The 16,992-nt window shown below is 35.3% G+C and overlaps 1 protein-coding gene across 1 annotated transcript in view; it reads left to right on the top strand.

The window, feature by feature from the left end:
- Positions 1-15,539, top strand: part of LOC150095634 (carboxypeptidase D-like) — a 329,656-nt gene extending 314,117 nt beyond the window's left edge. The window contains exon 10 of the mRNA XM_090409896.1: positions 15,081-15,539. Coding sequence (XP_090266022.1) covers positions 15,081-15,203 — 123 coding nt within the window. The 3' untranslated portion in view covers positions 15,204-15,539. The remainder of the gene's footprint in view (positions 1-15,080) is intronic.
- The last annotated feature ends 1,453 nt before the right edge of the window (positions 15,540-16,992 follow it).

Here is a 16,992-nt window from a genome sequence, read left to right as displayed (position 1 = left end):
TAAGTTTGGAGAGGGAAGTAAAGTTTCACATGTTTTTTATAAAGCCGTTCCATGAGGAATCGACTTTTGTGAAGGACTCTTGTCTCGTTCCAATGAACTCTGTCTAGTGTCCAGACTGTTCAGGTTCAAGGTATTGAATATAAGACCTGTGTTTTTCTAGCTGAATAAAAGCAAATCTTCCTGTTTGTCCAAAATAAGATATCCCCCACAAGAGCAAGAAATCTGGTAGACACCTGGATAACTGAGATGTGGAAGTTTGTCCTTTGGAGAAGTGAGAAAGGTGGAGATTTTTTTGATGGGTTGAAAGGCAAAAAAAATATTTAGTGGTTTTAAAACTTTTGCTATGCCTTCACTAATGCCTTGCACATAAGGGATAGGAATACATGCTATTTCTTCTGTATTTGAAGAGGAAGATATATCGAAACTACTCAAAGCTTTTAATTTTAATTAATATGTCTACTCACGGTATTTTCTTACTGAAACAGATAGAGATTTTCCTATTATTTGAAGCTATAGCCTTATCACCAACTTTATGCAGTGGACCAATTTATCCTCTATCCACTAACTTGGAACATTGGAATCCAAGGAACTGGCTACTGCCAGTTCCTTGGAACATTCCCTTAAGATGTGTGGTGATATGTCATCAAATACTATCGCCTTATTGATATCAACTTTATTTCCTCAAATACCTACTGCTCACTCACAATTAAGCCATCCTCTGCTAAGTCCTCTACACTTAAGTTCCTCATGATTCCACCCTGATCAAGAAATGCCTTTATAAATTGATCACTGAATACCTCAACAATGTCTTCTGCAATAATAAATTTAGTTTAATCCTTTATCCAAGTGTAAGCAAACAAAGTTTGCACCTGAAGTATCTTCAGGATTGAGGCAACTCTAAATTTATTATAGTCTAACCAAGTGGGAAAAACTTCCAACATCTTTCTCTAAATTCAGAGGAACTTAATAAGGTGAGACACCTTTTGGCAACTTGTATAGATAAATATGACTTCTCCATTACTTCCACCTTAGTATCACCACCTCTAGATCTGGCTCCCACTGACGAGACCTCAATAAAGGGAGAAACTGGTCTGGGTAGTGGCTCTTCCCTTAATGCATAGCATTATACAGTCTGCAAGGAGATACTAAGACAAGTGATGAGAGCTTGGTCCACCTTTACCACGAGTTGTATGTATTTTTACTATACAGTAGCGAACAAATTAATCCAAATGAGACAACTTTTCATCAAGTTTAGGTTCTGTTTTCAGTTCACTATTTTGATTCAGTGCTGTGTTTTAACTGTCTCTACAATATTTATTAATAGTATTGTGCTTTTAATAGTGTAAACAATTTGACATGCATAGTATTTTATTCATTTTGTGTAACTATAAAATGAATACATCTCCAAGAAACTGTTCCAAAATATCTACTCTATCTCAGCACACATCCATGACTCGGAGACAAATTGCCAATGAGTATGGTGCTGGTTTGGGTATTAATGTGCTTTTAAAGGGATTTAGGGAGACAGGTACCTTTTCTCCTGATAGAAAAAGATAATGTGGGCAAAAAAAGTAAAACTACACTTAAGATTGTTCACTAGTTTGGAAAAGCAAAATGAATCCAAGATTGTCTGATGCAGACCTAAATAGAGACTTAGGATTAACATTTCTGATATGACAGTCTGTTGATGAAGGCTATGCAGAAAAATTGGCTCTAGTGGGCAAAAGTGTACACAGATTGGACTGTTGAGAAGTGAAAAAAAATCATTAAAGATGACTTTTTTTCACTTCTCCTTGGACATTTCTTTGTTCCAAGGAGAGAGAGTACCTATTTTCACAAATTGGAAGCTGAGAAGACTTCTCCTGCCAACCTTCAACAAGTACCTTAACACCCAGCTAAAAAGATGGTCCAGAGTTGTTTTACATATGACAGTCCAGGATAACTTGTACCTGTTGATGGTATGATGAAAAGTGACCAATATATAAAAATATTGGAGAAAAGAGTGTTCCCACAGATCCAGAAAACAAATAACTTATCTTCGAACAGGATCTCACTCCATGCCACACTTCAAAAAAAAAGTGAGAGTTCCTCAAAAATCACAATATCCAATTACTTCAGTGGCCAGGTAACTCTCCTGACATTAACCAAATAGAAAATGGGCCATAGTGAAAAAGAGATTTGAAAAATTAAAATATGATGGAAAAGATAACTCAATACAATCCATTATAAAAATATGGTGTCAAGATGCAGAAAGAAAAACATGTTATACTTTGGTATAGTTCGTGAATGAGCAAATTAATGAACTTATTAAGAACAAACAAATTATTAAGTAAAGTTGGAAAATTAATTTTTTTTTTTAAATGTGAGTGTTCGGATTAATTTGTTCACTACTGTGTATGTTAATTCCACTCACAAAAAGTTACTTAACACATTAGCACTGTGAGTAGGCTCTAGAAATGACTTTTTCAAGCTACTTCAGATCTCCAAAGTGTAGGTGTAGTGGTTTTACACCAACCAAAAAAATTTACCTTCTATCAGGTTGTGATCTTAGTTCATCATCAAATTCCTGCCATGTACCCTCAAGGGGTGTACAGGATATGATAGTACTACATGAAAAAAATTACATTATTACTAACTTCCTATCTACAATTTTCCTCCAAATCAGTCTGTTACTTGTCAAGACGCCAACATTATCAGATCTTATATTTCTATTGTCTAAGGCACTTTGTACCGTATCAATCCACCTATATCTTGGTCTTCCTCTGGGTCGTTTTGCTGCCAACCTGACAGAGAACACTTGTTTTGCTAATCTTTCTTCACCCATTCTGTTTAAGTGACCATACCACCTGAGATTAACTCTGCTAACGCATTCCTGGATGCTGACAATGTCAAGTTCTTTCCTAATATCCTCTTTTTAATATGATATTGCCATTGATGCCATCTGTTCACGCCTATAATCTTTCTCAGGACTCTCATACCTGTGATCTCTAGTCTTTGGTCAAGTGTTTTACTTCTGACTCAACTCTCAGATCCATAAGTTAAAACTGGTTTGAACACTGTCTTGTATACAGTTAATTTAGTGTTCTGACTAATTTCTCTCTTATTCCATATGAATTTATTCAATTGACTTCCCACCATACCAGCTTTGCTGATTCTGTTTTCTATTTCTATATTTAATTTACCATCTTCACTAAAAATCGTACCTAAGTAGCTGAAATGTTTTACTTGTTCCACATGTTCTCCATTCACAACACAGATGACATTTTCAATGATTCTGCCTATTTTCATTGTCTTTGTCTTTTTAATGCTAACCTTCATACCATATCTATTACAAAAGTTATTCAATTTAGACAGAGAATCTTGCAGACTTGTAGCAGATTTATTTAGAAGTATAACATCATCCGCATAAAGCAAAGAGCTGACATTAACATTTCCAATTTTGATATCATGTTTAATACCACTTTCCTTCATAATGTGATCCATTATGAAGGAAATTACAACTCAAAGACTAAGTATTGCTTGATATAATGCCCCATTGACACCATATAACTGTAGTGTATTGAATAGCTTCTCTCTTGGCACTTTGTCATATGCCTTTTCCAAATCGACAAAACTTAAATACAGATCTTTGTTATATTACCATGCTTTCTCGACTATTTGTCGTAAAGTGAAGATCTGATCCTGACAGCGTCTATTTGGCCTGAATACAGCTTGTTCTTCACCAAGCTTTTCTTCCACAATTCTTCTCAACCATTTCTCAAGTATACTTGCATAGATCTTGACAGGAACACTCAGTAGGGAAATACCTCTGTAATACTCACATTCAGTTTTATTTCCCTTTTTATATATGGGTACTATGAGAGCTCTTCTCCAATCATCAGGAATTCGTCCCTCTGTCCAGGCTTTCTGAACTATGCAGTGCAGCCACTGTAACTCTTATACCACCATACTTCTGCATTTCTGGTCGAATGTCATCTACTCCTGCTGCCTTTCCACATTTCAAGCCTTTGATGGCTTTTTCTACTTCGAGTATGGATATGTATTCCTGACTGCATGCCTGGTCAGTGTGTTTTACCACTGTGCTGTCATCACTACTTGTTTCATTTAGCAGGTTTTCAAAGTAATTACTCCATACTTCAAGGATATCTTTTTCTTCCGTTAGCTTTCTTACATTTGTCTCTGTATTCTCTAAGAGCACAAGCTGACTTATTTGCCAGGAACTTTTGATATGCTTTCTTCTTTTCCTTCACTGCCTCTTTAACTTCCTGCATCCACCATGGAGTTCTAATTTTTCTACCCTTGCAGACAACTTCACCACATGCCTCTCTAGCTGAATTAATCAGGGCTTTCTTCAAGGCTTGCCACTGAATCTCCAAGGTTTGATTCCTGTTCTCAAACTCTTTCATTTTTTCTTCAATAATCTTTGTGTATTAGATATTACGACATTAGATACCTAATCATGCCGAAGTGAATTACTTTACATTTACTGACATCCATTTTCCCATGCCCACAATTCATTCCAGGTTATTCAAATCATTCTGCATGTATTGCATGTCAGCCACATTTCTGTTTACCCTACCTTTCTTTGCATCATCAACAAATAGCTGTATGTGCTTATCAGATCCTTCCCATTATCATTAATGTACAGATTGAATAACAGTGGACCAAGCACTGATCCCTGTGGTACACCACTGGTTACCTTACATCTTGCAGACTCACATTCCACATATACCACTTTTTGATATCTCTCAGTCAGCCATCCTCTTATCCATGCTAATATTCTATAATCCAAACCCATATTTCCAGTTTATGCAACAGACTACCATGCTGTATTCTGTCAAAGCCTTAGCAAAATTCAAAAGTATCATGGTGTATCCATTCCTCTTGTGTAGTTCAATGGTAACGTTGTTATAGAATATGAGCAAGTTGCTAAAGCATAACTTTCCCTTAATAAACCCATGTTGCTCATTGCAAAGTAGAGATTCGCTGTCAACACATTTCTGAATGCGAGCCCTAACCAATTTTTTCAAAATCTTAACCACTACTTCTGAGATACTAATTGGTTGATAGTTGGATACATCGGTCTATGCACCAACCTTGTGCAATGGAATTACCATACATTCTTTCCATTCATCCAGAATCTTCCCTGTTCTGAGACTCATTAAACAGCCTGGTGAAAGGAATAGCCAGTTCAGCTAAACACTCTTTTAGCACATGTTCTGTGATATCCCATCAGTTCCTAGTGCTGAATTCTTTAGTTTGTGCAACAGCTCTAACACATCATCCTCATACACCTGAGTTTCATCCAGTAAAGAGGTAGCAGTGAGCTCAATGTTGCACACACCAGGTTCATAGCTTTTAACAAAATGAGCACTCATTAGTTGAACAACATCTTCTGCATCTGTAACCCTCAAGCCATCTGCATTTAGAAGAGTTATTCTTTTATCGTCGTTCTTTCTTTTACTTAAATCACACCAAAGAATTCTTATGGGTTGTCTTTAGCATGCAGACCCAGTTTCTTTTCATACTCAGACTTTGCTTTCCGTACAACAGTTGACTATTTTAGGCTGCTGCTTAGAATTTTCATAATGCACATCATCCTTATGCACACAGTATTCCTTCCACATCATCCTTTTCTTATGAATCTCTTGCTTAATAGGATTACACATCCATTTGACTCCTACCCTATTTATTCTTTTAACTCTCAGGACACACTCTGATATCGCATCATTTAAGTATTGTTTAAATGCTTCCCATGCACTGTCGATATTCTTCCCATCCATCAACCAATCCCATTCCACTGAACTGTTAGTCATAATTTCCTGCTTTTTGTTCCTGCATGTAACCTTTTCTGAATGGAATATTCATAAACTTAGTCACTTCCCAAGTGAATACCACATGATCACTGACCAGAGGCAGAATAGTTGTCTTTAACCAAAACTCCCTCTGACACTATAATCAAATCTAACACTCTTTGACCTCAAGTTCCTTCTGTCAAATGCTGCTTGAGGAAGTTATCTTGCAACATCTCAATAAATTCGTTTTCATTCTTCTCATGAGATTTTACTGCTACCCAATCAATATTTGGATAATTAAAGTCTTCCATTATAATTACTCTTTTTGCACTCATGTTTTCTATTTGGTGATGCATCTCTTCATCACCAGCAATCAATCCACCAGGTCTGTAACAATATCCACTATGTAATTGATCTTGTTAGATTCCACCTCCTTCCAGATGGCTTAAAACTCACTGCCACATGAAATACTGTTAGTAGTAATACAATCATAGGTCTCAACTCTAACTGGATTCAAGTCATCCAATATCATTAGCAGCATGCCCCCTCATCTCCATCTTTTCACTTCCTCTCCTGAACTACTTGATTTGAATGAATTGCTTATTAAAATGTCAACTTATGAAGATTAGATATCAATTCAGATTGAGCAGCTCAGTTTATCATTTTGCGCAGACAGAATTTGATATATAAAGCACATCTCAAAAAACAGATGTCTAACATAAAATGATTTTATTTATTGCAGAATGCATTAACAGATGAGCTATTATCATAAGACTTGCCAGGAGCCTCCATAGCTCAGTTGGTATAGAAGAAGCCTTTTGGTTGGCAAGACCTGGGTTCAGTTCCTGTTTGACATGATGAACCTTTATCAGGTGTTTTCTACTTAAAGTGAGTTAGCCGGTTTATGCGGAAGTGGACAAATCTTCAGCCCTGTGAACACACACATGGAACTATACACGTTAAATACTTCAGGGAATAATTATAGCTTGCAATGACTCCCTCCCCTCTCCCCTCTGCTAGGGAGTACTAACTTCTAACCAATACCTCATCTCTGATCCAAATGACAACTGGTATTCTGGATACTTCGATGCTCAACCCGAACATAAGACTTGGCCAACCTTGTGTTACTCTAATTAGAAGCTATGAGATTATTTTATATAATTTTACATCACAATTTATTAGCTTTGGAAATTAAGACAGGCCAACTATACAAGCTCATTTGGAGCGGACTTTACAAACACCAATGCCTTATGTGGAATTTTGAACCTGCAGCTTTCCTGGTAAACAAGCAGTAGCTTTTACCAAGTGACCAAGGCAAACTATTTATACAGTAATTAAAATATGAACTTATACAAGTGAATATCAATCACTATTTAATGCAAGGTACATTTTTCTGATTTATTAGGAAATTCACATGAATAACTTGCATGAAAAAAATAATCGAGTACCACAAACGTTTGACCACATTTCAAAGGTATTCTCAGTATATGATGGTTGGAACAAAAGCATTGCATACACATTATAGAAAATCTGAAAATACAATATCAGATGATTCAGTTGGGAAACAACAATTATTGCTAAAGTTCTGGTGAATGTGATATTAAAAATATTTATGCAGTCCATCATGCATGTTAAGACTGGGATGATGCAATAAAGTCTACAAACTCTCCTTGCGTAGTAATCTGCTCTTGTGTGAGTGGGACCTTATAGGTGAAAATTCTATATTATTAAATCATTTTTCATATTATTAGCCATGTCAGTTAATTTTCTAATATTACGTGTGTTCCTATTCACAAGTGGATTCCTCTTATTTGGGTGATTTGGACTTCAGAAATTTCACATTAATATAAATAAATACATATGAGAAGAAGATTTTAACTGCTTTATATTTTTAGTGAAGACTAATAAACTAACATTTGTTTAAGATGCACACAAAAAAAAATTTGACTTATAAAATGGATAAAATGAATGTTACCAAAGTTAATTGGGTTGCATACTGGACTGAGTTACATGTAACCACAGTGAGAATGGAATAATGTTTAATAAGTAGATAATAATATAATCTGAGACCTCCAGAGAGTCAAGGACTCATTGAGGGAGGCTATAAATCACCCAGACAGTTGTCATACCTTCCCTTAAATTCATTCACACTAGATGCACACATTACCCCTAAAGGCAAACTACTTCACTCACTCACTGCTCTGTGAGAGAGAGAAACCTGGCTCTTACCCCTTTCTTGACTGTGAACAAACTTAACTTCCATGGATGCCCATGTTTTCTCCCCACCTTCTATATAACGAAAAATTTCATCAGACGATATCCTATAACACCCACTCAAAATTTTATAGACTTCTCTCATATCATCCCTCTTTTTCCTATTAACCAGAGTCTGTAATCCACATATTTGCAATCTGTCCTCATAATCTAAATCCCATAATCCAGATATAATCTTTGTAACTCTTCTTTACACCCTTTCCAGCTTCTTTATCCCCTTGGAATCTGGGAGATCAAATTTGCATACAATAATCCTGGTGTGGTCTTATCAAAGCCTTATAAAGAGACAAAGTGACTTCCTTATTCTTAGATGTCAAGGCTCGCTTCAACATCGCAATTATCCTGAGTTGTATTTGTAACTTTTGCTATGTGACATTTGAACTTCAAATTCCTATCGACCAATACACCAAGATCCCTTGCCTCCCCAGTTTCTTGTAGCATAACCCCACTTATATAATATGCTACTGGAAATCTCATCATGCCAAAGTGCATAACTTTACACTTACTAACATTATTAAACTGACAGCCATTTTTGTTAGCCCAAATTTCTAGCCTGTTCAAATCATTTTGTAAGTGCTGAATATCAGTAGCATCCCTGATTGCCTTGCCTCTCTTTGATTCATTGGCAAACAATTGCCCATCTGATGTTAGATTCTGCATGCTGTCATTAATGTATAACTGAACAACAATGGCCCAAGGACTGAACCCTGAGGTACACCACTAATCACCTTAAATCTGGCAGATTCACATCCACTGTATACAACTTTTTGATATCAGTCTGTCAATCATCCTTTGATCCAAGTCAAAAGTTTATATTCCAATCCCATATTCTCCAGTTTATGCAACGGCCTTTCATGTAGCATCCTATCAAATGCCTTAAAAAATCCAACATTATCAGTGTATCCAGCTGACATTGTTTGTTATAAAATATGAGCAAATTGCTAGAATAACCTTCCTTTAGTAAACCCATGCTGCTCCTTGCAGAGTATAGCCTGTTTGTCTACCCATTTTTCTATGTAAGTTCTTACCAACTTCTCTAAAATCTTTGCTATCAAACCAGAGATACTGATAGGTCAATAGTTATACACATCAGTTTTTTCACCACTCTTGTACAATGGAACTATCATACATTCCTTCCATTCCTGTGGTATCATTCCTGAATTAAGACTCAAGTTATACAAACATGTGAAAGGCATAGACAATTCAGCTGAACATTTCTTTAACAAACTTTGCTGATATTCCATCTGTCCTTATAGACAAATTCTTATCCAGGTAATGCAACAGCTCTTCAACCTCATTTTCATGAACCTCTAACTCTTCATCCAATGTAGCAGTGTGTACAATGTTACATACACCTGGTTGATATATCTTAGTAAAGTGAGTACTCATTATTGAACAATCTCTTTAGCTTCTGACATTAGAGAACCATCTGCTTTCAGTAAAGTTATTCTTCCACATTCATTCTTTTTTTTGCTTGCGGAATAATGATAAAATTCTTTTGGATTGCCTTTGGTTTGCATGGTCAATTTCTTTTCATACTCCAATTTAGCTTTTCACACAATGCTCGTTTCTTTTCTGGCCTGAGCATCATATATTTCATAACTCCTCTGACTCTTGTTTTCACGATGTTCTTTCCATATCGTCTTCTTGTGGATCTCTTGCTTAATAAGGTTGCACATCCAATTCACTCCCAATTTTCAAAGATTCCCATGCACTGAATAGAGGTATCCATGCACACAGGCATATACTTAGAACAGTTTTTATGATGTTAAAAGTGCAGTCATTTAGAAAAATGCTGTTCTTAATTTTGGAGGTTTTTGCAAGATGATTTCTTGCAGAAACATTTTCCTCTCTAAATACTACCAAATTACTTGTTACTGACATTGAAGAATCCCATAAAGGGATGAATAGACCAAAATAAAAGTTCTTTGAAGTGTCAAAATGAAAACAGTAAAGGGGAGACAACTGGCTGCCAGTGGTAGATCCTTCAAACTGTTTATAGATTTTGTAGTACATAATCAGGTTGTATGACAAACTTGAAAAGACTTAATGTGTCTAAAGGAAGATCTTCAGACAAGTAACATTACTTGTTTGAAATAAATTTTTGAATGAAAACTAAAGAAATAAAAATTAAATGAAAGTAAATAAATTTTGAACATACAAAGAATGAATTGCCTGAGAGGATAGCGAGAATGCATTTAAATGAGTTTAAGGAATGACATGACAGACTTAGTAGCTTTTAACCACCTTACTGGCCAAGTGTATGTAGATACTGACCTTGGATGCAAAGTTTATTTCAACACTACAGTTGAAATAACAGCTAGCTCTCCTCATCCAAGTTTTGTTTTCACAGAATATTCTTTGTCCAGCCAGCCGTTTTCCTTTGGCACAACAGTGGTTGCCAAACCAAGCCTTGGTTTTCCAAGCATGCCAAGACAAATGCAAGGAAAGAAAGAAAAAAAATATATATCACAAGTGGCTTTAAACCTTTGTTTCAAACAGTGGCAGTGAGGGCATTTTAAGTGGGGGTGCTGCATATACAAAAAAAAAAAAAAAAAAATTTTTCCTAATCAGTAACGAATTTATTAATAAATAAATTTACATATTAAAAATTGCTTTATTAAAAATACTTCATCCTCACCATGAATTGCACAAACAACAATGACAAGCGCAAACAAATATCGGCATTAGATTGCAGTGCATTTGTTTAGTAATCTAAAGCGTTAATCGAACAATTCCAATTATTATCTATTCAATCAATGTTGAAATATAAGCAACCTTTAACATGTTGTATTGCATTTATATAATGTTGTAAGCATTGTTATTATTTATAAACACAAACAAAATTTAATTTTTTCATTTTTTCCTTGGGGGGTGTTGCAGTGCTTATGTATGGGCCGCCACTGGTTTCAAACTACTTTGGGTTCACACTCAGCTACAAAAAGACAATTCAGAAAATCTGCCTTCTGGTCAAAATGATAGTTGAGCCTTCTGGTCTCTTGCTGGTCCATTAGGGACAAATTCTGCCTGTTTATGTTCCAAAAATCTCTTCAACATCCAGACATTGTTACTGTCTTAACATCAAGGTTAACTTCTGAATATCATTTTAATCCTGCACAGATTACCAAGTCACAGAACCTCCAAAACTTGACTGAGAACAGCTCACTGCATGGCTCCTTTGAGAATCAGAAACACGTTAAAAGAAATTCAAATAGCTTGGATACCAACAAGTCTTCTGATCATATTCACCTGTTTGTGCCTAAAGCTTCTGTTTCAAAATTAATATCGTCTTATATTATCTTTAAATTTTGTGGCCATCCAACAGCATATTTGGAAGGAAAACGAGTTAAGAACGTTTTTTTTTTTTATGCCTTGGTGTCACCACTTCTTGACATTTTCAGGGTTTTTAATTGGGTCTAGCATAATAATGGTCTATCTTCCACACTTTGCAGTTTGGTCATAAGTTTCTTCTGATCATTCACAACATGTTCAAGATAAACTTGCTTCTGGAAAGAAGGAATATGTTTTTTTTACAGAAACATTTTCCTGTCTGGTTTACTCTTCAGACTTCTTTAATTCATATCTATAAATTTATTATAGACTATAATAAATTTAGTTTAATCCTTTATCCAAGTGTGAGCAAACAAAGTTTGCACCTGAAAATATCTTCAGGACTGAGGCAAGGTGGTGCATCTGTCTCAGTATCTCCCACCATGCAAAGCACATCTCCTTGCAGACATGTATAATGCTATGCATTAAGGGAAGGGCCACTACCCAGACCGGTTTCGATCTTTATCGAGGTCTCGTCAGTGGGAGGTAGACCCAGAAGTGGTGACACTAAGGCAGAAGCAATGGAGAGATCCGCCTTTGCTACTAGTTGCCCACAGATGCACCACCTTGCCTCAGTCCTGAAGATATTTTCAGGTGCAAACCTTATTTGCTCACGCTTGGATAAAGGATTAAACTAAATTTATTATAGTCTAACTAAGTGCAAAATAAACTTCCAACATCTTTCTCTAAATCCAGAGTAATTTAATAATAAGGTGGTACACTGGTTGGCAACTCATATAGGTAAATATGACCTCTCCGTTGCTTCTGCCTTAGTGTCACCACTTCTGGTTCTGCCTCCCACTGACAAGACCTCAATAAAGGTCGAAACCAGTCTGGGTCTGGCTCTCATTGATGAGACCTCAATAAAGGTCAAAACCAGTCTGGGTAGTGGCCCTTCCCTTAATGCATAGCATTATACATGTCTGCAAGGAGATGTGCTTTGCATGGTGGGAGATACTGAGATAAGGAGTGATGAGAGCTTGGTCCACCTTTGCTATGAGTTGCCCACAGATGCACCACCTTGCCTCAGTCCTGAAGATATTTTCAGGTGCAAACTTTGTTTGCTCACACTTGGATAAAGGATTAAACTAAATTTATTATAGTGTCAGAGTATTCAAGGGTGCTGTGCTTTTGCCTGCACTCTTCCTCCAGTATATTAATAACTTTCTCTCACTAACCTCAAATCCTATCCACGACAGAACACTCGTCAACTTTTTTTTTTTTTTTTCATTTGCTATTCCTTGTAGTGCTTAAATATCTTATGCTACAAGATTCTCCATAACCAGTACCTTAAACATTGATCCTTGCCCAATTTCAGTGAGGTGTCCGACCTAACTCAGATGCTACCCAAACACAATGCAAGAATGATCACTTCACCTCTTCTCACCTTTGATAATATCCAGATCTCTATGCACTATCAGAGCTCTCTCTCTCTCTCTCTCTCCCCTTGGTCTGACTTACACCTCCAGCTTTTCCTGGCATAGCATTACATCCACAGGCCTTCTCTGCCTCAAAAAATCTAGGTTTCTCTTTTACAAAATATTACTAAATCTGTATAAATCCCAAATCTATACTATCTTGCTATACTATTCTCACATTGAATTTCTGGAACAGTCATCCACATACTGTTCTCTCTCAGGATTACAATCTCCAGTTAAAATCAACAGGCTCTTTCTTTTTAGCCACTTTTCCATATTGGCACTAATGTGCTATTAGTTTTTGGAGACTATTGTTTGCAGGATATATGTATAAAAATGTGTTACAACTTTGGATGTATTCTGATTTTTGCCACCAGTGATTAGATGTACTTTTGAATAACATAACTTTGTCAGAGATATCATGATGATTCTTGCATAAATGACAAATATCAGGTATCAAAAATTCAGCTCACTAGTATAATCCTGTAATCTGTATAGATTATAGGATTATACTGAATAGTTTACAAGAAATATTAGAAGAATCCCAAATTGGAACTTTTGGAAATTAACTAATTAATGGGTTAATTCTAATAGCTAGTAGTTTTCATTGTTAACACGTTCACTGCCAATCACGCGACGCGAGTTCTCGCCAAATGGCCGATCACGTGTTATTGCGTTGACGTCGCTAACTAAATAAAAAAATTAAAAAAAATTGGCCACCACATGAAATTCCAATTTTCAGCTTGGCAATGAACGATATCATGCGATGTGAGTTCTCACCAAACGGCCGATCACGCGTTATCGCATGGACGTCGCTACCTAAATAAAAAAAATTGGCCACCACACGAAATTCCAATTTTCAGCTTGGCAATGAAAGTGTTAAACTAGTTCTTGAACCAAGGACTAGTTTAACATTGCTAAGGAAAGATTTTTTCTTTTTTTCCCATTATTATAATTAAATTTTTATTGAGAAAACAATTCAAAATGTTTTTTTTTTCTTTTTTGTGGTATAATTGGATCATTTTAGAAAATTAAGCAACCTTATCTATAAAATTTATGCCAAAAAAAAAAAAAACGCACGCACGCACTCAGTTATTTTGATAGTGAAGAATTTCATACAAGAATATGATTACAAAATATATGAAGAATAGTTTTCTAATTGTCTATATTAATTTTTTTTTATGTTGCTCCCACCCATGAATGGTTATTTGCAAACTTATAGTATATTCTGTACCATGGGCAGCCTTATTAAGAAAAATTTCATGTGGTTCTTCTACTCTTTGAATGTCCAAAATGAAACTCACTTCATTTGAAATGTCCATTTCAAATGAGATGTATGCAACAGATTCACAAAACAAGTTCTAACTGATAAATCATTGAATCCAGTTTCTTCTAAACTTGAATGCTTTCTTGAGGCATGCAGATTTATTTCCTTGTTCCTGTTGAGCTCTTGTCAACACACTATAATTAGCATGTTATTCCTATTACCTTGTTAAAAGTTTTTCCATTTGGTTACACTATAAATTAAAGGTGCCAAGAAATTATATTCTTGGTTTAATCCTTTGCCCAAGTGTAAGCAAACAGTTTACACATGAAGTAATTTCATGACTGGGCAACTCGTATATAGAGGCTAGACTTTACATCACTTGCCTTAGTATCCCATAATGTAAAGCATATATCCAGACCTGTTTTGACCTTTCTGATAATCCTGAGATAAAAGTAAACAGTTTATGAAAATTCAATGTGCAATTTTCTTTTTTAATTTGTTGAAAAGAAATTACCGGTATTGCAGTTACTGCTATGAATCAATTCATAGGAAATCAACTAAAGACTTTCACTATAAATTTTATATTTTTATCACTTTCTGCTATCTGATAAAATTTTCTGCACAGTTCAAAGCAATTCATTATCAGCTTAGAGATAAAACATGTCCACTTATATCCCAACTTCTTAAAGCATTTCCTGACCCATGTACAATTCATTCAATAATTTATGAAATTATCCAGACAAGAATAAATTTTTTAAATGTCTCTGCTGGTAGATTAATTATGACGTTGTTCCAGTGAATTTGTGTCAGATATACCCAACAAATATACTTCTGTAAAATTAATCGAACTATTGTAGTGTGAATTTAACTATTTTAATCAACATCTTGTAAAATCTAAGGAAGCCATATGCAGCATATGGAAGATTAACATCTAGTTAGGTATTTTGCTTAACATTTTATATATGTTAAATTTTTTTTCTCTCCCTCTATATACAGCCTGTTCATAATGTTACGCTCCAACAACACATTGTCCATCCAGTGAGAAGACAAGGTCCTTTAGCATCGTTTATAACAACAATTTCCAATAGGATCAACAACCTATTTGGCATTCTTGGATAAAGTTGAAGAGGACTATTCATACTCTAGAGTGCTGGTCACTACAAAACAGAAACTGTTCATGAGGCAGAAATAAGAGGATATCCTATGGATGATGGCAACTTTGTATAATTTTTAAATTATGTCAGTTTTTTTATCAAAAAAAAAAATCTGGTGCAGGCACCAGCAGCAGTAATAGGAATTAGAAATCTAGCTGTCTTATCCTTTCTATATGTCAGTTTTTGTTTTAGTGGACTATTCATTTGCCACCAGGTGTGATACAAAAAGTAATTTATGAGAACATGAGAATTTAATTTATTTTTATAAACTGTATTGCTCAAAGCAAAAATAAACCAGACATTTCGAAAATAACTTGAATTTTCATGCGATAATAAATGTGGTTCCCCAAGTAATAAACACATCACGTGTGATATTATATTAGTCCAAGTGACAACATGCACACACCTACATACATACATATACTGTTAATTAAGTTGAACACTTGTAAATGATTTGTGGGTCAAAAAATAAAAAAAAAATGCTAAAGCATAATTATGAACTGAATGGTGTAATTAGATATTCCACGTCACATTATATTGGTGGGATTATGTAGAATAAACTGATCAGGCAAGGGATCTTGGAGTATTAATAATTAGGAAGTTGAAGTTCAGGAGCCATGTAGCAAAGATTGCAACTACAACTCAAAAGATAATTGCAATGCTGAAATGAATTTTAACATGTAAAGATAAGGATATAATTTTGCCTCTTTACAAGGCCTCGATAAGACCTCACTTTGACTATTATTGGATAATAGTCATAATGCAGGTCTGATCTCCTGGTTTCCATTGTGATTCTGATACAGTGGAGAGAGTGCAAAGGAGAGTGTTAAAAATGATATCAGGATTGTGAAATACTGATTATGAAGACAGATTGAGAATTTGTAGACTCGCAAACAGGAGAAAGAGGGGTGACATGATTGAGACTTACAAACTTCTGAGAAGGTCATAAAGGATTTCAATTGATGTAATTTTTTTTATTTTATGGAGGTTGGGAAAAGAACCGAAGGGCATCCTTGGAAGCTGAGAATGAATGCTGCTAAGAAGGGGGTGAGGTGAGATCTAGATTTTTCTCTCATAGAGTGTGGCGTGATTGGAATGGATTGCCACTGGATGTTGTGTGTGTAAGCAGTGTAAATGAATTCTAGAATAAGTATGTGGCCTCCCTCAATGAGTTCCTGACTCCCTGGAGGTCTCTTAATAATATTTTGGATATAAATATCTGCTAAAAAATTAGTTGTGGGGTGTCTTAGAACACTACAAACTTAAATGAACTGAACCTTTCCTTCCTTGTTACAACTTTCAGCATCCATTAAAAACTTATGGACAGTATCATGTTTGAGTAACAACTTCTGTATAAATTTGTTTATTCGATGTTTTGTCCTTTGTACCATGGTCATCTGAAGTACATACTTGTTTACACAAGCTACACTAGTATTATTCCAACTGTCAGCAAAACTTCCCATGATTCTTATTTATAAATTTCAACAAACAAGGGTTGAAGAATTTAATAAGTATACCTATTTCATCTTTCCCTTAATGTAACAAGCTCAATGGCATCTAGTGAATAACTTGGAGTTTTATTTAATTAATAATACCTAATTAATACCATGATAGAACTGTTAATTCTGTTTGTAAAATATGCTGTCTCTCTACTAGTTTACTTGCTTTGAAAGATAAAAAGTCTGATTTTTCTGAAGGGAAAACTCGGCAAGTACAAGCTGGTATCAAAACGTTTCGAGACTAGCTCTGTTTAT

This window comes from Typopeltis vanoorti, chromosome 20 (assembly GCF_054136105.1).
Source record: "Typopeltis vanoorti isolate ZY-2024b chromosome 20, IOZ_Tvanoo_1.0, whole genome shotgun sequence".
In the NCBI taxonomy this organism is placed as follows: Eukaryota; Metazoa; Arthropoda; class Arachnida; order Uropygi; family Thelyphonidae; genus Typopeltis; species Typopeltis vanoorti.
This window is presented reverse-complemented; position numbering and strand designations above follow the sequence as displayed.